Source organism: Mus caroli, unplaced genomic scaffold, assembly GCF_978045245.1.
Source record: "Mus caroli unplaced genomic scaffold, Mus_caroli_1 scaffold_8, whole genome shotgun sequence".
Lineage (NCBI taxonomy): Eukaryota > Metazoa > Chordata > Mammalia > Rodentia > Muridae > Mus > Mus caroli.
Window position 1 is genome coordinate 102,657,822 of NW_028227263.1, and position 27,589 is coordinate 102,685,410.

Sequence of the window (27,589 nt, forward strand, 5' to 3'; positions counted from 1 at the left end):
ACGGGCCAAGAAGTCAGGAGCAGGAGGCAGAAGTGAAGAAAAAGTCTGGGACCCAGGGGTGACATAGAAGAAGAGAAGGCACAGTCGGGTAGGAGGGAGGACATGTGGATAGCATGGGGGTAGGAGGAGGCCCAGTGATAAGAGACATGGAGAAGGAGCATTGGTGGCCAGCGCTAAGAAAAATGCTCCCTTAAGGGTGAGGCTCACAGGCTCACAGTCAGCAGGAAAAGGCCAAAGGACAGAGAAGGGTTAACACCAGTGTCTTGACCCCTTACCCCTCTGCCCTCTGTTCCTACTGGTCCTTGTAGGAACTTGCTGCCTCAGACCGAGCCCGGAGGCAGGCCCAGCAAGACAGAGACGAGATGGCAGAGGAGGTGGCCAGTGGCAATCTTAGCAAGTGAGTGTCCTGGGGCCGTGGGCTGTGGACCGGGCAGTCTCCTCTCGAAGGCCTATCCTCTGAAGCCACCCCCTACCCTCTAGGGCAGCCACCCTGGAGGAAAAGCGGCAGCTGGAGGGGCGACTGAGCCAGTTGGAAGAGGAGCTGGAGGAAGAACAGAACAACTCGGAGCTGCTCAAGGACCATTACCGAAAGCTAGTGCTACAGGTGGGCGCGGCAGGCATCCCCTGCCGGCCAGACCCACCCCTCCCCCACCCCAGCCTCCGGGCGCTCTCAGATTCACTGGATACGAAGACCTTTGATGTGGGTTTTCATAAAGTTAGGAAGACTTGACTCATTGATTGGTCGGCAGTTCTGAAGTCTCTTAGACGGACTTGAAACAGTAACTAAGCTCAGCTGGAACCTCAGAATTTTTCCAGAGCCAGGGGAATTGTCACAGGTTCAAGGCCAGCCAGGGCTACTGTCACAGGTTCAAGGCCAGCCAGGGCTACGAAAAACAAGCACTGGCGTATGGCTGGATGGCTTCACACCTCGTCTGTCATTGTCACTTCAGCCAGAACAGAACCTCATCGCTGCAGGTGGAAGTATAGGGCTCCGATTGTCAGCCTCCCACCAATCATCTCATAGGGCCTTCAAGTCACAGCAATCCTCTGCGAACTTTTGTGTTCTTGCAAAACAGATCAGGTCCAATATGGGGCACTTCTTTTGTTTGTTTGTTTGTTTGTTTGGTTGGTTGGTTGGTTTTGGTTTTTTGAGACAGGGTTTCTCTGTATAGCCTTGGCTGTCCTGGAACTCACTCTGTAGACCAGGCTGGCCTTGAACTCAGAAATCCGCCTGCCTCTGCCTCTCAAGTGCTGGGATTAAAGGTGTGCGTCACCACTGCCCAGCTGGCACTTCTTTTCTTATTGAGTGTATGAGGCAGGGTCTTCTGTAGCCAGGGATTCTTTATGTAGCCTGCAGATGACCTTGTACTCCTGACCCCTGCCTCTGTCTGTGATGATAGGCGTTTGCCACCAAACCAAATTATGCTGAACAGGGAAACCAGGGCTCCTTGTGTCCTAGGCAAGCCCTCTACCAACTGAGTTCTTGCCAACCCCTGTCACCATTTTCATTTACAATTAAAATTTTAAAGGCTAAAGGAGGGCTGCTGGGCTCATGAATGTACCCTGGGAGGCGGAGATGCGAAGATCTTTAATCAGCCTGGGCTGAAGTGTCTTCCGCTGCCCTGTGATTTCCGAGCAGTGTGTCGAGGTGCTATTATTAGGGCCAGGGCCAAGTCTACACATCTGCCAGCTGCTATGAACGGAGGCCTCATTTCTCAGATCACCCCCCACCCACCCATGGTCTCTGCTGCCTGTGCTACCCAGGGCTCAGACTCTCTGGCGGGCGGGGGCCAGAGCCTGCCTCCTTCTCCTGGGCTTTGCAGGTGACCCTGGTGCAGAGGGGAGTGTGAAGGGCCTGAAATAGTCCAGTTCACAGCCACGAATTTAGAGCATTTAAGCAAGTTTGTGACCATCTCTGGGACTCACTAAAATAGCAAAACTGAACCTAGCTGTGGTGGTCCACGCCTGTCATCCCAGCATTTGGGAGGTGGAGGCAGGATGATCAGGACTCATCTTCGGTTATATTTGGAGTTTTAGGTCAACCTGAGTAACATGAGACCCTATCTTAAATAAAAATGTTAAGACTACATTTAAATAGATTTGAAAGAATTTTGAGTACATTTAAATAAGTTTAAAACATTCTTGTTCATTATAAAGTACAGGGTGCAGTCTGGTGAGGATTGCTGTTCCTGGGCTTGTTCAAGGACTATTGTTGAGTTCTTGGTACCACCAGGCTCTGTGCTGTGCATTTAACACAGGGAGCTCAGCTCGTCCCAGGAGGTTCCTGGTGTTGCCACCAGATTCGTCACAATTTTTCACCTTCTTCCTGGCTGCAGGTTGAGTCCCTCACCACAGAACTGTCTGCTGAACGAAGTTTCTCAGCCAAGGCCGAGAGTGGAAGGCAGCAGCTGGAGCGGCAGATCCAGGAACTGCGGGCCCGCTTGGGTGAAGAGGATGCTGGAGCCCGAGCCAGGCAGAAAATGCTGATCGCTGCTCTAGAGTCTAAACTGGCCCAGGCAGAAGAGCAGCTGGAGCAGGAGAGCAGGCAAGGAGGGAGGATGCTTTGGCATGGAAGTAAATCTGTCCATGGAAAGTACGGTCTATGCAACAGTATTGCAGCTAGCCACTTCTGTGTAACAAAGTACCCTAGGACTTAGGGACTTTAAAAGAAGTTTATTGTTCTAAATGTGGCCCTAACTAGTAGATTCTTTTGTGCTAGGCTTGCTTGGGCTGTCTGGTGTATCTTTCGTGGTAGGAGGGTTGGATACATTGTTTTGCTCCCTTGGGCTCATGCACATGGAAGACCTTGCCCAGGATGTGTAGACTAACTTGGTTCTGTTCCACGCAGCCTCTCATCTTCCAGCAGGCTAACCCAGGATTGCCTACATGGCAGAGCTGGGGTCGGAAGAATAAGGGACACTGTCAATAGCAAGGGAGCTTGCACTGTGGCACTCTAGCCATAAGCAGAACAAGTCTTGTGATAGCTCAAGTGTACACATGTACACAACCACATGGGAGCAGCTTCTTCAGTCACATGCCAAGGGTGTGGGAACAGGAAGGGTGGAGACCTCATCCCCCACCCCAGGCAAACCATCACAAAAAGGAATGTCTTTTTCCTACATAACAAGATGCTGGGCTCTGGGTCAATGTCTGTGTATTTCCCTGTGGTCACAGAATGGCTACAGTTGTAGTTAGCACTTCATAGAGCCAAGAAGCCAGTCTAGAGAGATGGCTCAGGGGGTAAAATACTTGCTGTGAAGTGGGAGGCCCTGAGCTTGAAACCCCAGCACCCACAGAACAGCTGGACATGGTAGCATGTGTCTGTGATGTAGCATTCCTACAGCAAGATGGAAGGGAGAGACGGGAAAATCCTGGCAAGCTTGCTAGCCAGTTAACAGTGTATACACAGCACTGAACTAAGACACCCTGCCTCCAACAAGGCAGAAGAGGGGAACTTGGCACCTGAAGTTGTCCCCTGACAACCCCCCCCCTCCACACACACACACACCGTGATAGTTTTATTTCTGTTGCTATGACAAACACCTGGACAAGATCAACTTAAGAGAGAAAAGGCTTATTCAGCTTGTAGGCTCTAATCCGTTGTTTTGGGCACGTCAAGGAGGCAGGAGCCGGAAGCAGCCGGTCACAGCCATACTCCAGCATGTCTATGCTCTGCTCGGCTTCTCTTTTACACAGTCCACCCAAACCCAGGGAAAATGCTGCTCACTTGCTGGCTGGGTCTTCCCACATTATTTAACAGTCAACACAAGCCCCACAGCCCAGCCTGATTTAGCCACTCCACCATTGAGACTCTCTCCATTTGATTGATTCTGTGTTGTCTCATGTTAATCAGAAGTAATTATCATGTGCTTCATGCCTTTGATCCCAGCATCCAGAGGCAGAGGCAGATAGGTCTCTGAAAGTTTGAGGCTAGCCTAATCTACATGGAGAGTTTCAGGTTAGCCAAGGCTACACAGTGAGATCCTGTCCCATAAAACAAAACAAAACAACCCCAGCAAACAAACAAAACTAACCAAAGAAAAGAAAACGTGAACTGAGGGGGTCCCTGCAGGCGTCCGACAGGGAAGTACACCATGCAAAGTCATGAGAGAGAAAACCTGGCTCAGACTGACTTTGTCAACTTAGATCAGACTTCGGGGAGGCTGATACCAGACTGCTCTTTGTCAGCATATTTTTTTTTAAAGATTTATTTATTTATTTATTTATTTATTTATTTATTTATTTATTATATGTAAGTACACTGTAGATGTCTTCAGACACTCCAGAAGAGGACGCCAGATCTTGTTACAGATGGTTGTGAGCCACCATGTGGTTGGTGGGATTTGAACTCTGGACCTTCGGAAGAGCAGTCGGGTGCTCTTACCCACTGAGCCATCTCACCAGCCCCTGTCAGCATATTTAAAACAGCTCCATTTGGGAAAAGGTTTGCAGGCAAGAATCATTCCTACTCCAGGTGCACAATGAAGCTTAAGGTGTGACTTTGAAGTCCTTTACAAAGTATGTGTGACCCCGAGGGAGGGTTTTATAGTTAAAAGGCCTAGGATCTAGTGTGGTCTCTGACCAATAGCATAGAGGTCAACCGGCCGTAAGGTGCATGTGACCTCTCCCTTAAGGATGGCTTTAGGGCCGGGCGTGGTGGCGCACGCCTTTAATCCCAGCACTCGGGAGGCAGAGGCAGGCGGATTTCTGAGTTCGAGGCCAGCCTGGTCTACAAAGTGAGCTCCAGGACAGCCAGGGCTACACAGAGAAACCCTGTCTCGAAAAGCAAAAAAAAAAAAAAGGATGGCTTTACCTGGGATCTAAACATACTGGTCTAGTGAAGGAAAGTCTGGGGTAATCACTACAGGGGATTTGGGTGAGGTCTGCCTCTGTAGCAAAAGATGGGTGAGGTCTCCCACCACAGATAGCAAAAAGGTCACCAGGAAGTTAACCAAATCCACCCCCAGCCTTCAGGAAAGGAAAGCAGGCCTTTCTGGGTGCTTAACATTTCTGGGTTCACTGGTGATCTGTGTACATAAGGGCCTCTGTGCCCCCAACAGTCAGCCAAAAGATGAGCATTTGTTAGAAAGAACTGGTAAGGTGGCTTAGCGAACTTGCCACCAAGTTCTAAACACAGTTCCCAAGACCCACGTGGCAGAAGGGGGGAATCAATTGCAAGCTGTCCTCTGACCTCCATAGCTCATGGACACACACACGTGCACACAAACACACACACGTAAATAAATAAATGAAGCAGGAAGCAATGGCGATAGAGGCTGAGTTTCCTGTCAGGGAACTTCCCATAATACCTGTCAAGAAACACTGCACTCATCAGTTTCACCACTAAGCCCAACACATGAGGAACGTTCAGTGCAGCAGGCATCCCCTGGCTGTTGAGACACCATGGACCACAGTACCAACGGTTCGCATCTGTTGATGCCCAGCTGCCATCTATATAGATGTGATGCCCATGATCCTTATATGCTGTACAGAAAATCAGACCAGACAGGCTTGTCTGGGTGTGATTCCTGATTTCCAGTTTGGCATTTCCACCTCAGTATGGAGGGCATTCAAATTGTTCTGCATCCAGAGGCAGGCTGGGGGCTGGGCTCAGTGGGTAGCGTCCTTGCCTGGCATGCACAAAGGCTTGGGCTTCATTCCCAGCACTGCATAAACTAACTAGGCATAATGGTGCATATCTGTCATCCCAGCACTTGGGAAATGTAGGCGGGAGGATCGGGAGTTCAAGGTCATCCTTGACTGCATAGTGAGTTTGAGGCTAGCCTGGGCTACATGAGACCCTGTCTCAAAACCATCAACAGCACAGGAGACATTTTAAGAACATTAGCTGTTTTGCAGCCAGTGTCTGGCGGAGTGGGAGGCAGCTGGAAGGTAGGATAAAGGAAAGAGACCCAAGGATGGGACAGCCACCCACAGTGCTGTGATCACAGAGGGTTTCCTGGGCCACTAACTTTTCTTCTTTTTAGGGAGCGCATCCTCTCTGGCAAGCTGGTGCGCAGAGCTGAGAAGCGGCTGAAGGAGGTAGTTCTTCAGGTGGATGAAGAACGCAGGGTGGCTGATCAGGTCCGGGACCAGGTGAGCAGATGACATCGCCACAAATAGTAGCCAGTGGGATCAAAACCAGGAAATAACAGCTACCCTGGCCTGGCAGGTGGCTCAGTGGGTCATCCAAGTTATGGTGGAAACTGAGGCAGAAGGATTGCTATGAGTTCCAGGATAGCCTACATTACAGTGAGAGACCACCTTCTCAAACCACCAGCAACAATGAAAAAGATCCTGTAGTTTGTAGGCGTCAGAGCCTAGATGTGACTATTTTGGTCTATGCCCAGGCAGAATCTCTGTGTCCTTAAAAGCTCAGCTATGCCTTGTTTGCTATTTATTACACAGATGATTATTGAGCATGGCCTTTGTGCCAGGCACATTGCTGGGCATTTGTAGTAAGGTGCTGGCACGTTTCCTGAAGGTCCTGGTCTTCACAGGGCTCATATTACTGGCCTAAGAAAACTACTATGCATACAACCAGACAAAGATAATGCCAGACTCTGTTGAGGGCTATGAAGAAAAAGAATGAAGATACAGGAATGGAGAGCCTGGTCCAGACTGGATGTTGAGAAGGGCTAAGGAGGTGACATGTGAATAAGGCCTCACAGGGGTAGAATAGCCAGATGTAAAGAGCAGGAAGTTCAAAGGCCTGGAGGAAATGAAGTGAGCAGAATGAGTCAGTATATCTATAGAGAAGAATATAAGAAATGAAGTTGGGATTGGAGATGTGGCCCAATTGGTGGAGTGCTTACCTAATGTACCAAAGACCCTGGTTTCGACCCAGCAGTGCACTTGGGAGGTGAAGACAAGACCATCAGAAGTTCATCTCTAAAGGTCATCTTTAGCTACATATTGAGTTCAAGGCCAGCCTATGATACATGAGACAAATGAAGTCACATGACACATAAACTAACTGGGCATAATGGTGCATATCTGTCATCCCAGCACTTGGGAAATGTAGGCGGGAGGATCGGGAGTTCAAGGTCATCCTTGACTGCATAGTGGGTTTGAGGCTAGCCTGGGCTACATGAGACCCTGTCTCAAAACCATCAACAGCACAGGAGACATTTTAAGAACATTAGCTGTTTTGCAGCCAGTGTCTGGCGGAGTGGGAGGCAGCAAAGTAGGGCAGTTCTTACCCTGGGGAGAGGTGGCAGTGTCTACACAGATCAGGGTGAATATGGTGTGGCCAAGGAATTCACCAGACACATGGACATAAGGAAGAATATATTAGGGCTGGTCTTAATTATGACAGTCTTGGGGAGCTGAGGGAGAGCTGTGGGGGGTGGGGTAGCTCCAAGTGTGCCAGTACTTCTCCAGTGCAGTCACGTGACTTCCAAGGATCCAAGGGTTTATACCAGACAGGGCACCAACAGCCCAAGGAACTAGTTCCATCAGGACAGCTTGGTGACCCAGTGAGTTTATCGGGGTCACTTATAGGAACAGGAGTGACTCACAGACACCAAACCTCCCACCCCACCCCAGCATGAGTGATGGCTCACAAACACTGCAGCCCCAGAGGCCCACCCCTCTCAATTTCCCGACTGCCTCCTAAAAGATCTTGCATTCCAAAGACCACAGGCCATGGAGTGTGTGTGTGTGTGGGGGGGGGGTGTAGCAGGAGATCTCACTGAGAGGGTCTGGTACTTCCTGCCTGCGCCTTGTGGGATTGCTAAGAGCCCCTTCACTCTTGCTCAACACCCAGCTGTCTTCTGCATACTTTGTTGCCATAACTAAAGGTCTCAGTAGGTCACCACAGCTGTTCCACCCCCAAGATGACCCTGGCCATGTAAAGGAGAGACTGAGGCAGGGTCGGGGCTGGTGTGAGGAATATAGGGTGTGTGGCAGTAGGCACGGGGGACACCATAGGGATGATCCCGTACCTCTCCACCCAGCTGGAGAAAAGCAACCTCCGGCTGAAGCAGCTCAAGAGGCAGCTGGAAGAGGCAGAGGAGGAGGCATCTCGGGCACAGGCTGGTCGGAGGCGGCTGCAGCGGGAGCTGGAGGACGTCACTGAGTCTGCAGAATCCATGAACCGGGAGGTGACCACGCTGAGGAACAGGCTCCGGTAAGCTACTGACTTGCTGGCACCACCCTGGAGAGGCGTGCAGGACCTGGCCTAGATGGCCAGCACAGGATAGGACCCTAAGGAGGGGAGGAAGCTGCGGTCTCCCTGTCTTTCCACCTGTGCTTTGCAATCTTGCTCAGGTGCCGCCTTCTGCACCTGTTTGCCCATTTACCAGCCTTGGATCGCAGCTTTTCCTGTCTCCATCTTATCCTTTCTGCATCTGTGTTCTCATCTCGGTCTGCATCTTTGTCCGGCTCTCTCACTTGTACGTTCTCCTCCCACAGGCGTGGCCCACTTACTTTTACCACACGGACTGTGCGCCAGGTGTTCCGTCTGGAAGAGGGCGTGGCTTCTGACGAGGAAGAGGCTGAAGGAGCAGAACCTGGCTCTGCACCCGGCCAAGAGCCGGAGGCTCCGCCCCCTGCCACACCCCAATGATCCAGTCTGTCCTAGATGCCCCAAGGACATAGCCCTTTCCAGTGCCCCTCCTGGTTTGCACTTTGAAATGGCACTGTCCTCTGGCACTTTTTGGCATTGATGAACCCTCCTGGGACCCCAGGACCCTTGCCCACTGGGGGCCCCAAACCAAGGAGCTGGGTGGGAGGGAGGCCATGATGGTCTCTCTTGTTTGAGAAACAAAATTGAACGTGGATGTCAAGAATGTCCTGTCTGCGCCTATTTTCAGCAGGCCTGTCCCCTGGAGAGGGCAGGCAGGGTGCTTCCATCCCCTCTCAGTATCTTGCCCTCTTTTTGGGGGGAGGGGGGTGTCTATGTGCTCATAGGGTAGTGCTCATGGCCCCTCATGCTCCAGACACTAAAGAAATAAACTGGCTGGACCCTTCACCATGGCTGCGTTTCTAATTGGGACCCAGAGCATGAAGAATTTCTTCAGCTTCGGTAGTAAGTGCGATCCTTCCCAGGGATAGGGCACTTACAATACACTAGAAATTAAAGGTGTCTTACAGTATGCTAGGCAAACCATTGTGTCCTCAGCATCTTTGCGCATTGCCGAGAGAGGCACATCTTCCTAGCCCTTTCAGAGTAGTAGAAACAGGCACAGACAGGCTGAGCTTAGCCTCTGGGACACAGGAAGTCTGAAGCAGGATCCAAGCCACGCACATTCTGACTTTCGGGTTGGTCATCCAGAAGCGAAGACAGGGTTTTTACATTCGCCTTGCATGCCCACACTCTCCCTGTGTCCTAGGACTCCAGGGCACAGACTGGTGCTCTCGTATATTCCAGTTAAGAGGGCAGTTCACATTTGTTATCAAGGAAACCAAGTCAGGCGCTTGCCGCAGTTCCCAAGGAGGTCAAAAGATCAGATCCCCAGGAGCTGAAGTTACTGGACACTGGGTGCAGAAGTGCAGCCTTCTACAAGATTAGCAAGGGCTCCTAATGGCTGAGCCATCTCTCTAGACCCCTCCACATGATTTTTTTTTTTTTTTTTTTGAGACAGGGTTCTGTTCTTGAAACCTATTTCACCAACTGGCTAAATTGGTACACACACACACACACACACACACACACACACACATCCACCTCCCTAGTACTGATTACAGATGTACTCTACCATGCTGAACTTCTACCTGGGTTCTAGGATTGAACTGTACTAGCTCTTAACTGTACTAGTTCTTAATGCTAGTACTTAACCAACCTAGCCAGTTCCCTAGTGCACCTCTGCCATCTTTGTAACCTTTTTGTTGTTTTATTTTTGTAGCTTTGGAAATTGAACCCAGAGCCTGCCGCAAGCTAGGCAGTCTCTACTGCTTGCTGAGCAGCACCCCGGTGTCTCACTGGGGGATTCTGGGAAACTTTGTTCTCAGCCCCTTTTACTTTTTTCCGCCATTCCCCCCTGCCCCGCCCCCACCCAGCCTTAACCTTTTGAGAGGGACGATAGGCCGGTACCACCTAACCCAGTTCCCACCCACACTAGACGCTCCCTCTATGCACCCCAAACTCAAATGAGAAAAGCCACTTGTAAATGAAAAGGTATCATTTATTGGGCTGGGGAGTGGGAGGGCAGGTGGGGAGGGGCATGACACTGTTTCTTTGTGGGGGGGAGGGTTGACATGCGGCAGCTTCTGCGTGGGTGGTTCATGCACCCTGGGTGGGCGTGGGGGAGGCTTGGGGGAGGAGCCTGCCGACTCCTTCCTCCCTGCCTGCGGGTGGGCCAGGAAGACCCGCCATTAGCACCAGAGTTGCAGACCTCCCCTCCCCCAGACTCAGGACCCGCCCCCATCCCTGAGAGCGCCCCTTGGCCAGCCCCTCCCGCGCCAGGTCAGGCTAGGCCCGTCCGCCCACTAGAAGTAGAGAAACTTATTGCTGTGAGTGTGTGGGGAAGGAGAGGAGCCATTGAGCTCAGAAAGACCCCCTTCCCCTCTGCCAATCATTCCTCCCCATCGCCCCGCCCCCAAGTCCACGCGTCCCCCCCCAGCGCAGGAGGGGTGCGCGACGCATGCGTGTGTATGTGGGGGGCGCGTCATGCAGCGCATGCGTGCAGTTGCAGGCACCCTGGCGGCCGTGGGGAAAAGGGAGACCAGGACCTGGCTCTCCCTCCCCTAATCCCACACTGTTTGGTAAATTGGGGGATGTGGAGGGGCAAAAATCACGTTTTGTAGACGTTTATAATGACTGTAGCTTTTTAAAAATGCTTAACTAAAAAGCTGGATATGTGTAGGGAACTGGAGAGCAGGGGGAAACAGTGGGAAGTGGTTGGTACCCTTCAAAAAGGACTCTTACCCCTTTCCCCGCCCCATTCGTCTCTTTTGAGGGACAGCGGGGCGGGGATAATAGGGGTTGTTAAATAAGTTGAATCCTTTGGCAATATTAGGAGTCCTCAGCCCATACCCTGGTGTCTAGAGTCCCCTAGCCCTTTGCCCTGCCCCTACCAGATCCCACCCCACTCCTCAACCCCTGTCTCACCAGGGTTTAAGGTCCCGAGGGAAGGCGGGGGGTGCGGGAGGGACTCAAAATGTCCCTTGCATAGGAATTGTTGCATCAAGAATTGGGCCCAAGGACACCCCCACCGACAACTCTGGTGACAGCGGGAGGTTTCCCTGAGGCGGTGGGAACAAGGGATTGCTAATTCTGCCGACCACCCAGCTCCAAAGGGGATAGTTCGCTAAGGATTCTGGGACCAGTGTGGTCTCTGGGCTTGGGGGAGGTAGCATCCTGGAGCCAAGACGAGATTTGAGAAAGTTTTCCATCCGAGAATGTGGCACGTGGTGGGCAAGGAAGCTGGGAAGGGCAGGCTGAGATCCTAGCCGAGGTGGGTATGTCCTCATTGCCCACCAGTCGGGGAAGAGGGGTTGCTGGAGTTTGAACCCTGGGACCTTAGCACATTAAGCAAGCGCTTTTAGCATTGGGTCCCATCCTGTCTTAGACTTGCTTTCAGTGGCAACACCCAACTGCTGCGCAGCCAGGACGCAGCAGCCGGGTGTGAGCCTGCAAAGAGCACACAAGTTTAAAACACTTGGTCGTCTGTGCACTTTGCAAACTTCAGCACACGAAGAGGGAACGGGAGTCCCACGCTCTGGGAAACTCTGGTGGCCATGAAGAAAGTGTGTTTTGGCACCATGGGGTGGGGGGCGGGGCGGGGGAGAGGGCGGTGAGGAAGGGGCTGCCTAGACAGCAATACTGGAATGGGATGGGAGCTCTCTGGAATCAGACAGACGGAGCTTGTCCGGGAAAGTCTTGTGCCAGAGGCGCCAGGGGACAGAGGAGTGTGATGTCAGGGAGTTGGGGCCGTCTGGGGTTGGGGGAGGCTTGAGGATATAGGGATGTCTAGACAATGTCAGGGTCTTGAGGACTGTCAGGACCCCGAAGGCTGGAAGTGAGCGGAGGTGCAAGGGAAGAGTGGGAAAACTCTGTGGTGCAGTCCAGGCCAGTGGGGGATGGATGGAGTGATGGAGGTGAGGAGTGGGGGGCGCCGGAGTCTGTGGGGTGTGGGAGTGCAGGATGCCAGGTTCTGTCTCCTTAAGTCTAGGGTATAGTCTCACCTCTTGGGATAGAGTGGAGACTGCAGTGGGTAGAGGGTTCTGGGCCTGGAGGGCCAAGTCCATGCAGCGAATAGAGGGAGCAGATCCCTGGAGGCGGGCGTGGGTGGAATGCACCAGCTGGCGTCCTCCAAGCCCAAGAGCAGCTGGCAGAACCCCCCCAACCCCCAAGCTGAGCTCCTCGGGGCTGCGGCTGATTAACCTATCTTCCTTTTCCTACGTGTTCCTAGAGGTTTTTGTTTTTCCTGAATCAATTAGTGATGGGTGGGTTGCCCTTTGGGGGGCGGGTGACCAGGAAGACCCCTAAAATGCTAGCTCCGACCTTAGAGGCTCCCAGCAGCCTCCCCTCCAACTCTTTGCACACAGCTCCTGGCGGCTTATTGCTGAAGAGGGGGTCGGGAAGGCATGCAAACTGGAGTGGGTGCCCCAAGATGGAATCAGCTTTTAGTTATTTACAGGAGTCGATGGGAGGGGTGTCCTATGGCTCATGGAGACCTGAGGTTTGCTTTTTGTTTTTTGGGGAGGGGGAGGGAGTTGGGGTACAGGCTCCGGCCCTGCCCCCTCTATCCTGGGTTTTCTAGTGTATGGGGAGTGAGAGGCCCCGGGGGTGTCTGCTGGCATCATCTCTTTTGCATATTATTGACTTTTTTTTTTTAAAAAAAAAAAAGAACCCTTTCCCCACCCCTACTCCCAGCTCCTTTTCACCTTCCCATCACCCCCAGTCCCCCCACAGGGGGGGAGGGTTGCGCTAGAGGATGGAGGGCAGGGTCGGGGGAGCTCGGCGCGTGGCCCGGGGAGAGCCAGGGGGAGTGGCGAGGGGCGCGAGGCGCAGGGACACCCCGCTCAGGCCCACAATGCTGCTCAGGCTGCGGGACTTCTCGTAACCTGGGAAAGGAGCAGAGACAAGGGTGGGAGGGGGCGTGGGGATGGGAGCCAGGGTGAGGATACAACAGAGAGCCCAAACAGGGATACACAGGCAGAGAGAGGGATGGAGAGGAGAGAGATGCCCAGAAACACAGAGATAGGCGGGATGGGCGGGCCGAGGAGATGGAGAGAGGTGAAGAGATCGGAGAGTCAGTCAGCATCCACAAGAAAGGTGCAGACACAGGGAAGGGGAGAGACAGGATTAGGAGGCGGGTGGTGCCCACTGAGCCTCCCCATCCAGCCATGCCCGCCCCTCTTCTCCCCCTCCCCAAGGTCCCCTGGTCTGAGGCCCAAAGGCAGCAGTTGGTGAGGTGGGATGGTGGGCGGACGGCAGGGGCTGGGGTGGAGGCAGCGGCTGGTGGAGGGGGCTGCGCAGAAAGGAGCTGGGGGCCTGGTGCAGGGATGGGGGAAGGGATGGATTCCTTAGGACCTTGTGCTAAGAGCTCACTGTGTAGCCCGGGCTGGCCTAGAACATCCTAGATAGCTTAGGCTGGACTCAAATTATGTAGCCTAGGCTGACCTCAACCTCACTCTGTAGCCCAAGCTGGTCTCAAACTCAATATTTAGCTCAACCTGAGCTCAAATTCAGTAGGTAGGTGGCCTTGGACTAACAGGCACGAGTCATTTAACTCAGCATGGACATCTTTCAAGGGTCCAGGATGTGGGATGAAGTAGTTTTTCAAAATTGGGTGGGGTCTGCTGGTGACAGGAAGCAGTAAAGTCACACAGCTCATGGGATTCCATATCAGGACCAGTAAAGGTGGTTGGGGTCTTTTGTTGGCTCTGCCAATTCCAGGGGCTAGAATGGTTTCTCTAGGCATCCCAGGCTGGGGGGTGGTACTCAAACTGCAGGAGAGAATCTAGAGGGGAATGGAAGCCCAGTGTCTCTAGGACACTCCCTCCCACCATTCCCAGTTGCTAACCTGGGGGGAAGGGACAGGGGGAACCCGAGGGTCTCGCGAGGTCTCAGGCGGTGACAAGAGCTGGGGACAGAAATACAGAGAGTCAAGGATGGGGGATGGGAGGCAGATGGGGGGCTCCCCAACACAGGCTCACTGTTGGGGGGACGGAGAAACGCCGGGATGTCTTCCTCCTCTCTGGTGTTTTCCGGGGGGTGATGGGAGCGGTGAAATGGGGGCAGCCAGAGACATCAAATATGGCAGGAGCTTCCGGGGTGGCTAGGAGAGGGGAGGATGGAGGATGGGAAGAGTGGGGTTGGGTAAAGGGGGGGACCAAGGATGGGAGGGATGGGACTGGGTAAGGGGGACAACCGAGGATGGAAGGAATGGGGTTGGGTAAGGGGATAAGAGGTTGGTGTGTGTGTGTGGGGGGGGATGAATGGGGATAGGCCAGGAGGGAGGGAAGGGGGGCGTGACAGGTGGGGACAGGGTACGGACATTACAGACATTACACTGGGGCAAAGAACAGTCAGCCCCATCAGCTCTGGCCATCATTTGAGTTCAATGAATGGATTTTGGTATCATATGCAAGAAAAGCAAGGGCCTTGTCCACCCAACTGGGATCCCCAGCTTTCCCCACTTACTCCACTCTACCCTCTATCCCACCAGGAGCCCCTCAGGGTAGGGGTGAGGAATAGAGGTCTAGGTTCAAGCGAGGGGGTGGGGTGAGATGGGAGGAGGGAGGAGAGGAGTGATGAGATGGGCATGGAGGGCTGGGGGAGGGTGGAGGGAGGCTATGGACCGGCTGGGCTAGGACCCTAGGCTTTCTCTCACACCTGTCTGCTTCCCTGAGGTCTGTGGAACATGGCGCTTTCATTTGGCCTTTCCTGAGACTTCCCAAGTCTTGGGACGGACTGTAGCGTGCCCTGCGGCTAAGAGCAGGGATTCTTCATGGGATTCTATTTTGGAAGAAGGTGCTGTGTTGTTTCTAGAAGTAGACCACACACCTTCAGTCTGCTTATCACTCATTGGGAGAAGCTGGCCTCACCTAGCACTGAGCTGCCTTCCAATGCTCTCTGCATGCCTTCCCCAGTTCTATCATGACATCCCCCCCTCTCACCACCACCCTCGCCCCACCAGTGTGTTCAGCCTCTGAGCCTATGCACTTGTCCTTTTGTCCTTCCTGATTGATCTCCTCTTCACCCAGTTTTCATGTCACTTTCTCAGAGTTGGCTGCGGTGGTGCCTACCCACAGTCAGGCCTGCCCACACTGAGAGGACAGGTCACAATTGGGCAAAGAGAACCTGAGCCTGCTAGAAAAGTTCCTTGCTCCTCATGGTGGGGCCTCTTTGTGGCATGACAAATCACCCCAAAGTGTAGTGGTTAAGACAAGACATTTGGGATGGCAGGGTCTTGTTTTCTAGCCCCGGCTAGCTTCAGTCTCACCATCCCCCTGCCCCAGCATCCAAGGGTGATTACAGATGTGTACCATCACGCCTGGCTTTGACTATCCTTGACTGACCCTTGACCTCTGACTCTTCATCCTTTTCTTTCATCTCCGTAGACCTGGTCCCAGCTAGATTCCCATCCTCTTGTCCCGAGATTCTCATCCCATTTCCCAGCCCCTGGCATGGCCCTACTTTCTTCATCTCTCCCCTGATATGTCTATTTGCTTTCTGCTTGGCCATCAGAAACCCCTGGGAAACTAAGTCTGCTCAGGTTGAACCCAGCTCTTAGGATCAGGGAGAACTCTCCGGTCTCACTCCATCCTGCACTTAGGAATGTCCATAAACCACCCTGGTGACTGGATAAAATAATGACCAGAGAGGGGCGCAGACAGGTGGGGGTAGGGTCAGAGGTGGGGTGGGGGTGAGGTGAGTGAGTCAGAGGTGGGAGTTGGGGCAGGGTTAGTTCTGGAGTGTAAGGACTAGGCAAATCCTGGGGTGACAGTGGGAGTCGGTGTCAGGAACTGGGTACAGCTGTTCACCATGGGTGAGGGTCTTGGTCAGTGGGAGAGAGCATGTTCTCAGAGAGGTTAGTTGGAGGTACAGAAGGAAGGGGAGTCAGGAGGGGCCATGGAGAGGAACTACTTACCCTGGGGGGGAAGGGGCTCGTCCACTAGGGGGATATCCAGGCTGCTGCGTTGGCGTTGAGGTCGGGCAAGAAGCTTGGGGGGCCTGGCTTATGCCAGCATGGGGGGGGCAGTGGGGGAGCACCAGTGGCTGGGGATGAGGGAAGAGGCCAGAGAGTCAGGGCGGGTGGGGGAGATGGAGATGAAATAAAGACAGGTGAGGAACCTTGGGGCTCAAGGTGAGGGAGGATAGGGAAGAAGGTGGTTTGGGGCTGAGGGGCAGAATAGAGGGAAGTCCAGCGCCTCCCCCACCCCCTCTCCTTCCTCCCGTGGGCTGGGAGAGAGGAAGGGTCTCCGGGGAGCCCCTGGAGGGCACCTCACCTTTTCGGATGGAGCCATCAGGGGAAGGGGCATAGTCTGTGACAAGGAAGCAAGCTCGGTCCCGGCTGTAGCGACCCCGGCTTCCGGGAGTGATCGGGCTCTTGTCTTCTGGAGATATGGCTGGCTGGTCGATGGCAGGGCAGTCCTCATGGGCCAGTGCAGCTGCCGCAGGGTCTCCATTGGGACGGGGGTCTACTGCAGGGTGAGAGGCCAGAGAGGAGAGAAACTGAAGGTGGACGGTGACAGTGATGGAGATTCGAGTGATCCTGGGGGCGTGGGGTACAACAAGGTTGCTGGTGCCATGGCTGGGGGTGTGGGGTGCGGTGCTAAGAGGCAGGGAAGGCAAGTGCAACTGAGAGTGTGGACAGTGGCTGGCTAAAGAGCAGAGGTGAGTGCTAGGGAGAGGCAGTCAGGTGTGAACATGTGAATGACCAGAGAAGGAGACTAGAGTGCCGTGCTTGCTACTGGCAGGTTGGCTGGGGCTACTGCAAGCCAGGCATGGTAGTGTACACCTGTCATCCATCACTCAAGAAGCTGAGTCAGGAGGATTCCGAGTTTGAGGCCAACTTGGGCTCTATAGTGAGATCCCATCCCACACCTCACACCCGATCCCACCCTCCAAAAAGAAAAACAAAAACCCAGAAAGGGTGGGCGCAGGGCACAGTCATCAGTGTTCCGGTGCAGAGCACTGGCAGGGCAGAGAGGATGTCACGGGTTTCAAAGTGGTTGCTTAGGGACAAGTCCGGGGTGCTGCAAAGGGTAGGATGGGGAAGGGCTGGGAAGGTGACAGGTGAGGGAGGGTGAGGTGGGGGTCCCCTAGGCTCTGACTTGAGCTATTTTTAATGGATGGAAAACTGGGTCAGTGGCTAAGGGAGCAAGATGGGGGGCCAGGCAGACTAGCTCATTTTCTTGACCTACTTAAGGCCCGGCGGGGGGAGGGGGGGGCACTCACCTCCTTCCTCCAGGACACCCAAGTCACTGCCTGCAAAAAACAGAGTCCCCCAGGACACACACAACCCGAGAAATCAGGCGCAACTGCTAGTTTTCTCCTCTCCTCCCTCCTCTTCCTGGCCTGTCTCCTTATTTAAAAAAAAAAAAAAAATTTAAGACAAATCTCGCTCTATAGTCCAGGCTAGCTCTGAACTCACAGTCCTGCCTCAGCTTCCCAAATGCTGGGATAACAGGTGTGCTCAACCAGACCTGGCTGTCTCTTCTCTTATAAGAACTCTCCGAGATCCCCAGTGTCCCCCGCTGCCCTCTGCAGACCCTGCCTGGCAGCCCTGCACCCTGACTCTGCTGGCCTTGGCCTGTGTCTCCCTCTTGCCTTCCTGTAGGCAGAGCCTGACCTCTATCCTCCAGGCTGCCTGACTCCCTCTCTGGAGTGACTGACTGTTCCTTCCCCCGACCCCCGGGCTTTGGCTCTCAGGACTGTGATGGTAGCCAGGCCTGCCTGTAGCCTTCCTAGGAGTCACGTGAGACCCGCTGTGTTTTACCCTGAGCCCCTTTCTTTTTGAGACAAGGTCTCCTGTAACTTACACTAACCTTGAACTCCTGATCCTGCCTCTTCCTCTTCCATCCTGTAATTACAGGCACCATGCCTGGCTCTCATTTCTTTTTTCTTTCTATCTCTCCCTCTCTTCCCTTGCCTTCTCAAATAGCTACGGGAGTGTCTCTAAGAACCGACGTGAACTAGTAGCTCAGGAAGCCACTCAAATCTTTTGTTTGTGTATATGTAGCCCAAGATAGCCTCAAACACGTGTAGACTCTCCTGCCTCAGCCTCCCCAGTGTTGGAACTACAGGGGAATGCCACCAAGCCCTTCTCTCCTCTCTCCTCTCCACTTTTGTTCTAACCATGATTTTTCAGACAGGAACATGTAACTCAGGCTAGCTGTGAACTCCTCATCCTCCTGCCTCTATCTCCAAGTGTGGGAGGTACCAAGTACCTCCAAAGGATAGGAGGCATGCACCATCACACCTGGGTTACCGAATCTCTTTCTCCAAAGACCCTCACTCTGCTGCTCCTAACCAGGGGCCTTTGAGAGCAGCCTGGCTGAAATCTGTGTTCACAAGCTCTTGTACATGGAATCCTGTTTCTGTGGCTCCTTGTGTCTCCCCTCCAGCCTTCTAGCCATTTGTCCTTTCTGTCTGCTCTGTTGCTTCCCACCCGACTCTGCCTGTACCTAAGAAACCCTGCCCCTGCATCCCCTCCAACCCTGCCACCTCCCCCCCAGATCTCCCCACACCTCCAGTCCTGGCCCCAGCCTCACCTGCCCTGTTGGTTTCAATCACCTCTTCTTGAGCCAATGGGCAGGGCTCACCAGGGGCTGGCAGAGGAGGCAATCCCATGATTCCCAGGCCCCCAGCACCACCCCTGAGCAGCCCGGGGTGCGTGTGGGGTCCAGGTGGGTAGGCCCCGGCCACAGTCACCCCCATGGAAGGAGGGGTGATGGGCGGCGGTGGGCTTATGCCACCGCTGCCGTGGTGGGGGTGTGGTGGGGGTGGAGGCGGGGGGTCGGGCTTGCAGTAGTTGGGTGAGCCAGGCTGCGGGGGCCTGGGGATATGTTTGTTTTTCTTCTTTGGCAATTTCTGCTTGGCCATAGCCAGTGAATAGTACATGCCGAAATTGTTGACAATGACAGGCACGGGCATAGCAATGGTCAGCACACCAGCCAGGGCACACAGTGCCCCGACTAGCATCCCAGACCACGTCTTGGGATACATGTCTCCATAGCCCAGTGTCGTCATGGTGACCACAGCCCACCAGAAGCCGATGGGGATGTTCTTGAAGTAGGTGTGGTTGGAGCCCAGGATGTCGTCAGGATCAGCCCCGATGCGTTCGGCATAGTAGATCATGGTGGCAAAGATGAGGACCCCCAGAGCCAGGAAGATGATGAGTAACAAGAACTCGTTGGTGCTGGCCCGGAGCGTGTGGCCCAGCACACGCAGCCCCACGAAGTGACGGGTCAGCTTGAAGATACGAAGGATGCGCACGAAGCGGACGACACGCAGGAAGCCCAGCACGTCCTTGGCAGCTTTGGAGCTGAGACCTGACAGGCCCACTTCCAAGTAGAAGGGCAAAATGGCCACACAGTCGATGATGTTCAGGCTGCTTTTGAGAAACTCCACCTTATCTGGGCAGAAGGTGACCCGCATAAGAAACTCAAAGGTGAACCAGACCACACACACGCCTTCCACGTAGGTCAAAAAGGGTTCCGTCTCCACCTCCACGTTGGTGATATTCTCCGGGGGAGCCCCAGGGATTGGGGAGGCCTGCGTCACCGTCTTGTTGCTGATGTGGATGAAGCCCTCGTGTGTCTCCAGGCAGAAGGTGGTGATGGAGATGAGAATAAAGAATAGGGAGGCGAAGGCCACATACTGCAGGGGGACGGGAAAGAGAATGGGGGTGACTGACTTGTTTGTATCACTGGCTTCTAAAGAACTTGGTGGTGGCCTCGCGGTCCCCACTTCAGGACCCAAATCCTACGAGAATCCAAGCGTTCCCATTTAATGCTTCCGCTACTTCTAGCAATCAGTTCTGAGACAGGAACAGAGGCTCAGGGCAGGAGCTTGCCACAGTGACCCAGGGAAAGAGCCCTTTCTGGGTTCTGTATCAGGGTTCCCCAGAAGGATTCAAATATTCTACTCTCAGGTGGGGATGAGAAAGAATACAACACTGCCCATGTCTCAGAGGTTTGGTTCTCAGCCTGGAGCTGGGGAAGGGAGAGGGCAGGTGGCGACACGGGGGACACTAGCCATGACAGCCTGATGCATGTGGGTGAGCGCTATGCCCCAGACTCATTCCCAGCCCTCTTTATTTTGAGACAGGGTCTCTGACTTAACCAGGATGGCTTTGAATTTACAGTCCTCTTGACTCAGTCTTCTGAGTAGCTGGGATAACAGGCCACTAAGCCCGGCTCAAAAACCTGGGTTTGAATTGGTCAAATTGGAGCAAGGGTTAAGCTTTCTGAATCTGTATTTTGTTTTTTAATGGAATTGTTATGAAGATTTGGTGAGTGTACAGAGGGCTTGCTTCCAAAAACAGTGCTTGGCTGAATGCCTAGAACACAGTGAGATCCGAGCTGTTACTAGGGTACGGTGATCAGTTAGTGGGGGGCAAGGATGAGGGGGGTCAGAGAATGGCTAGGATCTAAGAACCTCATTGTCAGTATCCCACTGCAAACAGAGACCTGGGGGGGGGGGCAGTTCAAGGATGTTTGGAAGCGGTAGGGGTAAGGCTTTACTGGGTACAGGCTAAGGAGAAGAAAGAGAAATGAGGAACGAAAAGCCTTGTGGATGGAGACGGGTTATGGTTTTGGAGAGATAAATTCAGGGGCCTAGACTATGGGCCAGAGTCCCAACAACTGGGCGGTGAGTAGGCCCTGGGTCTTAGGGTAGGGTTAGGAGAGTGGTCAGTAGTGTAGACCACCTACTTGATTTCTCCGCAGTGGAGAAGAGGCCAGAGGCCTCTGCAGAGCGCATGCCCGGAGCCTCCCCTCCCCCACCCGCAGGCTGCAGCACTGCAGTGGAGGCGGGTCGACCCGGCCCGGAGGAGGGCGCGAGGCGGCCAGAACCATGGACAGCTCCCCCAGCCGCAGTGCGCAGCCGCAGTGCTCTGAATGCCTTAACTCCTTCCAGGCTAAAGCGCCGCAAGTCAGCGCGCAGCCGCAGTGCCTATGGCTTAGGCTTCATGGCTAGAGGCCACCTATCCTACAACTTGCGTAACCCCTTCCTTCCCAGGGACCCGCGGAAGGGTGGGCAGCTACTACAGCGCACAGGTGCAGGGTTGGTTTCCCCGGGAGTGACCCTTAAGCAGAGGGTATGGAGGGGTACCAAGGCTCTGTAAGAAGGAAAAGAAAGCGGAGCCAGAAGGACTGGACCCTGAGCTTGGAGGTGGTTTACGGTCCCAACTTGCAAGAAGGTCCACCTGGAGGTTGGAAAGTACCGGCACACAATAGATACTCAAATAAATAAATAATTTTAAAAAACGGTGCAAATAAATAAATGAGTAACCTTCATAGCAATTCTCAACCCCTAATCTGACTGTTACCCAAAGGATCTATCTCTGTTTCAGCACCCTTCAATGGGGTCAAAGGAATGAAGGACTACTCAGGCCATCGAATGGGGGAGGAGATGCTCAGAGGCCCAAAGGAGCATCTGGGGCCATGTCCCTCCTGACCCTCTTACTTTCCCCTTCCCCCAACTCAACCCCAAATGTCGCCAATTCAGCGCTTCTCAGGGACTAAACTTTATGTGAAGCCTCCGTTCCCCCCACTTTGTTCCCCCCTCCCCCCCGCAGTACGAATGCGGCACTGCGGCTCAGCGTCCTTCCTGGCCCAGGACGCAGCACGGTGGGGGGCGGGGGCGAGTGGAGAATAGCTCTCCCGTTACCCACTTTTGCTAATGCCCCCTCTTTCCCTGAACTCACCCCCAAGCTATTCCCACATACCTCGTTCCAGGGTCTCTTGGCCCAAAGGAAGTTTCAGGAAGAGGGGGAAAAAACCTATGACCAGAGCTATCAAGAGAGTCTTCATGAGGCCTGGGAAGTTACTGAGGCTTACAAACTTCCGGGAGAGCTCTTTGAGGGGCTCTGGGGTTTCTAAGAAAGGAGAGGGTGGAGAAGAGAGGAGGACCGGGGAGGGTTCTGGGTTTACACCAGGGGAAGCAAACAGAAGAGTGATGGTAGGGGGTGTGGGGAAGTGGGGGTGATGGGGTGAGGGGAGCAAGGCTGGGAGAGGAGAACCCTGCGGGTTGAGCTATCCCAGGAAGAGTTGGGGTGAGAACTGAGAAATTTCTGGGTTGATGACTTGGATTTGAGGTGACACAAACTTCTGAAAGTCACTTGACAAAATGAGAAAGTAACCGGGGAAGAAGGAATGGAAATTAAATTAATCCCTGAGACACAGGGTAGGTGTGCAGTTGGAGGGAAGGATATACGAACTGTGAGCAATTCGGTGGGGGGGGGGGACGACACATACTGGGGATACTGGAGCGGATAAGTATAACATAGGGCTCTTTTGAAGACACAGGAGTGGAACCTGCTGGACTCGAGGGAGGAAGTCCTTTGCAGGAGGCTGGTAAAGACGGTGAAGGATTTGAGGGTTTAGAAAGGAAGATGCCACCCCCCAGCACACACTCAGCTAGATTGTGGGAAACTGTCCTGACTAGAACCAGTAGATTGGAGGTTCAGAAGGCTCTGAGAGTTCCTTGGGGGGCGGAGATCTTCTAGAACTTCGAGAGCTAAGAGCAGAAGATCACAAACAGCCAGGAGGCCCAAAGTTGAGAGAAAAACAGATCTAGGAGTTGGGCCCAGGGAGAATGAGGGAGGGCTCCAAGGAGGGAGAGATGGAGATGGAACTTCAGAGGGTCTGAAGAGGGGTGAGACCTGGGGCACTGAGGATCGGGAATAAGAAAATGGCTTTGGAGTGTTCAAGGGACAGTGGGGGAAGTTTTGGAGAGGCTGAGGACATTCTGGGGACCTGCCAAAGGTCTCAGAAGGTGTGTGAGAAAGGCGGGGTGGGACTGTCAGGGAAATCCAGCTAGGAAGCTGTTCCCCAGGATCTATGATGACTAGAAGCAGCAGCGAGTTGGGGTTTAGAAGGTCCCAGGGACGCTGAAGTTTTCGGGAGGTGTCCTTGGAAGGGTGGTCTAAAGAGAGGGGTGTGTTTGCAAGGGTGCAGGGAACTCCAGCTGCAAGGAGGAAGGGCTTCTAGAGAACTGGAGGACTCAAGAGGAGGAGGGACACGGGATGGAGTGCTCCGGAAACAGAGCGGTTGGGATAATTAGGAGTGCTCGGAGAGCGCGCTCACCCTGGCAGCCCGCGACGAGTAGGGGTCCTCAAAAAGCGCCCACACACGGGGCTGCCAGCGCCGCCACCAGGTGCCGCCCGCGCCGCCCGCGCCCCCGGCAGGTCCTCCGGCACCTCCGCCCGCGTCCTGAAAACACAGACGCTTGAGCTCGCCGCCTGTCCCGTCCAGGCCGCCGCCTCCTGCGCCCGCCTCGTCGTCCAGTCCCGCATCGTGCGCGCCTCCGGCGTTGGCGTTGGCGTTGGCCGAGGAGTCCGGGGCCTCGAAGGAGTCCAGTGCCTCCTCAGCGTCACGGTGCTGGCGGTAGGTCATCCAGCAGCAGGCCTCCACGTCCGTCTCGTCTATGCCCCAGAAGCCCAGCTCCTCCTCGAAGAGCGGCCCGCACACGTCGGCCGGGCAGTGCAGTTTGCCGGTGCGGTAGTAGTTGAGCACGTAGGCGAAGACGCCCGGGTGACGGTCGAAGAAGAACTCGTCCGTGCCCGGGTCGTAGTCAAAGCGCGCGGCCGCCTCGGGCTCGGTCAGCCCGGCCAGTCTGGTCCCTGGCAGGGTGCGCAACGTGGAGCGGTACGTCTCATGGCGCACGCCGCCCACGTTGATCACGATCTTACCGCTGTCGCCGCCGCCGCCGCCGTGCCGCCCCATGGCCACCGCCGGCAGCCCGGGGCATGGCTCGGCACGCCGGCCCCCAGGCCCGCAGGAAAGCGGGGCACCCGCCGGGGAGGCGGCAGTGCCGGGCTGAGCGCACTGCTGCTGCGGCGGCGGCGGCAGAGGCGGCGGTGAGGACTCAGGCGGCTGCGGCGTTGGCACCGGCTGAGGCTGCTGCTTGCCGGTCCCCTGGCTCCCGCGGAACGACCAGACGCACACTGAACTGAGCATTGGACAGGGAGGCGGGGCTGGGGGGGCAGGGGCTGGGGGGCGGGGCCCGGGTAGAGAGGCAGACGTGATTGGACAGTAGGAGGCTATGAATGGATGGGAGGGTGTGATTGGGCAGGTGGAGGGAGGGCACGAGCTGATTGGGCTGAGCGACTGGGCGGGGCCACGGCTAGGCAGACTCCGACCTAGCCTAGCTAGAGGAGGTGGGGTTGCACAGAAAGCTCAGGGATTGGATCCTACCTAGGAGAGGGCGGGGCGTCAAGGGGACCCTAAAAATGCCTAACTCAGCAGCACAGCGAAAATGGAGACCTCAGAGCCAGGTATGGGAAAGAGCCAGGTACCGTGAAGGAAGGGGGATCAGGCGTTCAAGGTCATGCTACAAAGTGAAATAGAAGCCAGCCTGGGCTGCATGAGACTCTGCCTCGAAAAAAAAAAAAAAAGGCCTATCAATTCTGGTGGGGGTGGGGGTGAGGAACGGGTTGGGGGCGTGGGGGGAGAAAGAAGTCACAACAAGAGAAGCTGACAAAAAGAAAACAAATTGCCTAGAGCCCGGGCAGGCGGTACCTGCACTGAAAAGGCAAATGAAGGGGAAAGTAGGAGTGATTGGATGCAGCGAGCCCAAGAGATTATTAACAATCCTTATTGGGCCGCGACAATGAAGGGGGAGGGTCTCAACTGGGGTGGGGGCGGTACAAGGGAACTGGAGGTGGAGTTGGAACTTGATTAAATAAAAAACTCACAGGAGACAGTCGAAGCGGAAGATACTGGGACGCTATGGTCAAGGAAGGAAGGAGAGGCCTGGGAAGCCTCTGGATGAAAGCTAGGGAGGGGCGGAGGCTGTAAGTTGTGGAGTTGAGGGAGGTCTTAGGTTCGCTGTCCTCCTGCTTCAACATTAGCATCCCAAGTAGCTGAGATGACAGATGAGCACCACCAGGCCCAACTGGATGTTGCAAACTTGGACTTCGTTAGATGGGGCTAGACCTGGGCGAAGAGGATCCGGATGAATGGGAGACACAGGCAGATGGACAGGGTCTATATCTTATATGAAACATCTTCAATAGTCCAGAGGAAGATGCGACTAGTAAGTGGATGGCAAAGTGGGGTGCTAAAAATGAGCAGCCAGAAGCCTCCAAGCTGGTGGGATGGAGTTCTGGAAATGAGATACCTGTTAGGGGAAGGACACTCATTGCTGGGCACGGGGGTGGGGGTGGGCTGGAATAGAGAGATTCATTGTTAGAGACCCCGGAGGAAGGTCCACTACGTCTTAGGGAAGGGGCAAAAGTTGCCAGCTGGTGGAAGAAAGGGGATGAAGCGTAGACAACAAAGAGTGCAGACAGAAGGGCCAAGAGATGGGTAAAGGAGTGGGGACCAGGCATGCAGGAAAAAGCGACACCCGGAGCACGGATAACAGCCTCTCAGCCACGAGGTCAGACGGGACCATTGGGAAGGGGGCGGGGTTATGGAGGGAAAAGTGAGAAACCAGAGGAGAGACCTCACACCTCCGAGCGGGTAGGCCCTGCCCTCTGGGCGGTCTTAGGCGCAGGGCCGGCAGTGCGCGAGTGCAGTGGCTGCGGCGGGGGCTGCAGCGGGAGGAGGCGCCTGCGGGAACGAAGAGGGCGGGTCACGGGCTGCGGCGGTCGCTGGCTCCTCGCCTTCCTCTGCAGGCTTTGCGCGGGTTCGTATTCCCGTCTCCAGACCCGTTCCCGCTAATGTGTGTCTGTCACCTTTCTCCGCTGTCTTTGTCTGTCCTCCTACCTGTCCCCATCACTCTACGTATCCGGTTTCTCTCTTCTAAATCTGTTTCTCCATGTCTCTATATGTGGATCTCTCCTTTCTCTTTGGGTCTTTGTCCCCCTCCTCTAGGTCTCAGGCTCTCTCTCTCTCTCTCTCTCTCTCTCTCTCTCTCTCTCTCTCTCTCTCTGACTCTGTCTCTCCCTTTCTGAGTCTCTTCCCCAGCTTCCTCTTCCCACCCCTCCCCAGGCTTTTGTTTCTCTCAGGGTCTCCGTCTTCCTCTCTCCCTGGGTCTTGGTTCCTCTCTGTCTCTGGGTCTCTTGGCCCTGGTCTTGCCTTGGTCTCTGTCTCCAGCTCCAGATTTTTAGTTCCTCCGTTTCTGGGTTCTCTACCTCAGTCTAACCCCCGTCCTGAGTAGTAGTTGAGTCTGTCACTCCAAGAGAGTTGCAGAAATGGGGTCTGTCCTGCAGACCCGGGAGTGCATCCTCACCCTCCTCCAGACCCTGGAACCCCCTCCTCTGGAGACTTCAATACTCTGATGGAGGCGCCAGGGCAGAAAATAGAAAGAAGCGCTCACTGCCCACTTTGTACTCCTAATGCTGGCATATCACAGAGGGACCTGCTGTGCGAGAGTGGGTGTGGATCCCAGGTCAATTAGGGATAGGCTTGCAGGGATAGGGCGGGGTTAAGGATGCTTTAGAGGCTGAGGAATGGACTAGCATAAGGACCTAGGTCACACTCCTTTCGCACCTCACCTCCACCCCTCACCCCCACCCCGACTTGCTGCTTTTAGCAGAGGCCATGAACAGGATCCAATTACCAAATAAATTGGTCAGAAGTTGGGAGGGAGGTGGAGGATGGTGAGAGGAAACAGAGAAGAGTTGTGAGGTTAGAGGCAGGCAACAGTTTGAAACTCAGGAAGGCTTGGGAAAGTTGGGTGTCATCACTCCAAGACCTCGCCAGGGTGTAGGGAGAGGGTTTGGTCACTAGAGAATCAGCTCCCTTCCACCAGAGGCTGCATGAAGCTAGTTACAGGGTATCCCGAGGGGAACAGAATCAAGGCTGAGTGAGGGGGGACGTAGGAAAAATATCTGGCCCTTTCTTGAGACTCTTTTTCTCAGTGTTGGTTTAACTCATCCATCCATATCCTTTCCCCAGATACCTTCTGTCATCCCTCTGACTGTCTTCTCCCCTATTCCCAAGACCATGTCACTAGGGACCAGTCTTCCCCTCTTGGACTTCAAAGATTCCTTTGCGCTCTGCTCCCAACCCGCATTCCATCAGTGCAAAATCCAGGAAAAAGTCTCAGTAAATCGGAGACTGTGGAAACGCACAGCATAAGACATCCCACCCCCACCCCCAGCCAGACTGTGATGGTGCGCGCCTTTAATCCTGCACTCAGGAGGCAGAGACAGGCGAAGCTCTCTGAGTTCGAGGCCAGTATGGTCTATAGAGTGAGTTCCAGGACAGAGAAACTATGTCTTCAAAAATAAAAACCAAAACAAACAAAAAGACACACACACCCCAAACACACACAAGTACCTTGTCCCTCCCCAAAGCTCAAAATCCAAGGGGATCCTTCTCCTGCAATCTTTGGTCCCCTGTTCCCTGTCTCACAAGCCTAGATGCAATTTGTCTTCCCGCTCCCAGAGCTTGAGCCTCTGCCCCCTCCCCATACTCACCCCAAATTTAGGCGAGAAGGGGACTGAAGAGATCTGGCGGCGGGGGAAGAGTGGCTGGGGGATAGAGTGAACGTGCCCCGACACCTCTGGGCAGCGAG

At 54.4% G+C, this 27,589-nt stretch overlaps 2 protein-coding genes across 14 annotated transcripts in view; one reads left to right on the plus strand and one right to left on the minus strand.

The window, feature by feature from the left end:
• Positions 1-8,974, plus strand: part of Myh14 (myosin heavy chain 14) — a 67,086-nt gene extending 58,112 nt beyond the window's left edge. For all 5 annotated transcript variants that reach the window (XM_021166764.2, XM_029479395.2, XM_029479397.2 and 2 more), the window contains 6 exons: positions 309-397; positions 481-604; positions 2,337-2,545; positions 5,988-6,096; positions 7,959-8,131; positions 8,416-8,974. In XM_021166764.2, the coding sequence (XP_021022423.1) occupies positions 309-397; positions 481-604; positions 2,337-2,545; positions 5,988-6,096; positions 7,959-8,131; positions 8,416-8,569 (858 nt within the window). In that variant the 3' untranslated portion in view covers positions 8,570-8,974. The remainder of the gene's footprint in view (positions 1-308; positions 398-480; positions 605-2,336; positions 2,546-5,987; positions 6,097-7,958; positions 8,132-8,415) is intronic.
• Positions 8,975-10,106: 1,132 nt separating this feature from the next.
• Kcnc3 (potassium voltage-gated channel subfamily C member 3) lies at positions 10,107-24,081 on the minus strand. 9 transcript variants are annotated; one of them, XM_085841796.1, is made up of 6 exons: positions 23,209-24,081; positions 18,670-19,777; positions 17,354-17,383; positions 16,402-16,596; positions 13,974-14,033; positions 12,906-13,011 (listed from the first exon to the last, which is right to left on the minus strand). In XM_085841796.1, the coding sequence occupies exons 1-5, from the start codon at positions 24,079-24,081 to the stop codon at positions 14,017-14,019; spliced, it is 2,223 nt and encodes a 740-aa protein (XP_085697922.1). In that variant the 3' UTR covers positions 12,906-13,011; positions 13,974-14,016. The 9 variants fall into 9 exon arrangements, with proteins under 9 accessions (XP_085697919.1, XP_085697921.1, XP_085697920.1 ...); XM_085841793.1 differs by lacking the exon at positions 13,974-14,033 and having other exon boundaries at positions 10,107-13,011; XM_085841795.1 differs by lacking the exons at positions 13,974-14,033; positions 17,354-17,383 and having other exon boundaries at positions 10,107-13,011; positions 16,402-16,593.
• Between the last annotated feature and the right edge of the window lie 3,508 nt (positions 24,082-27,589).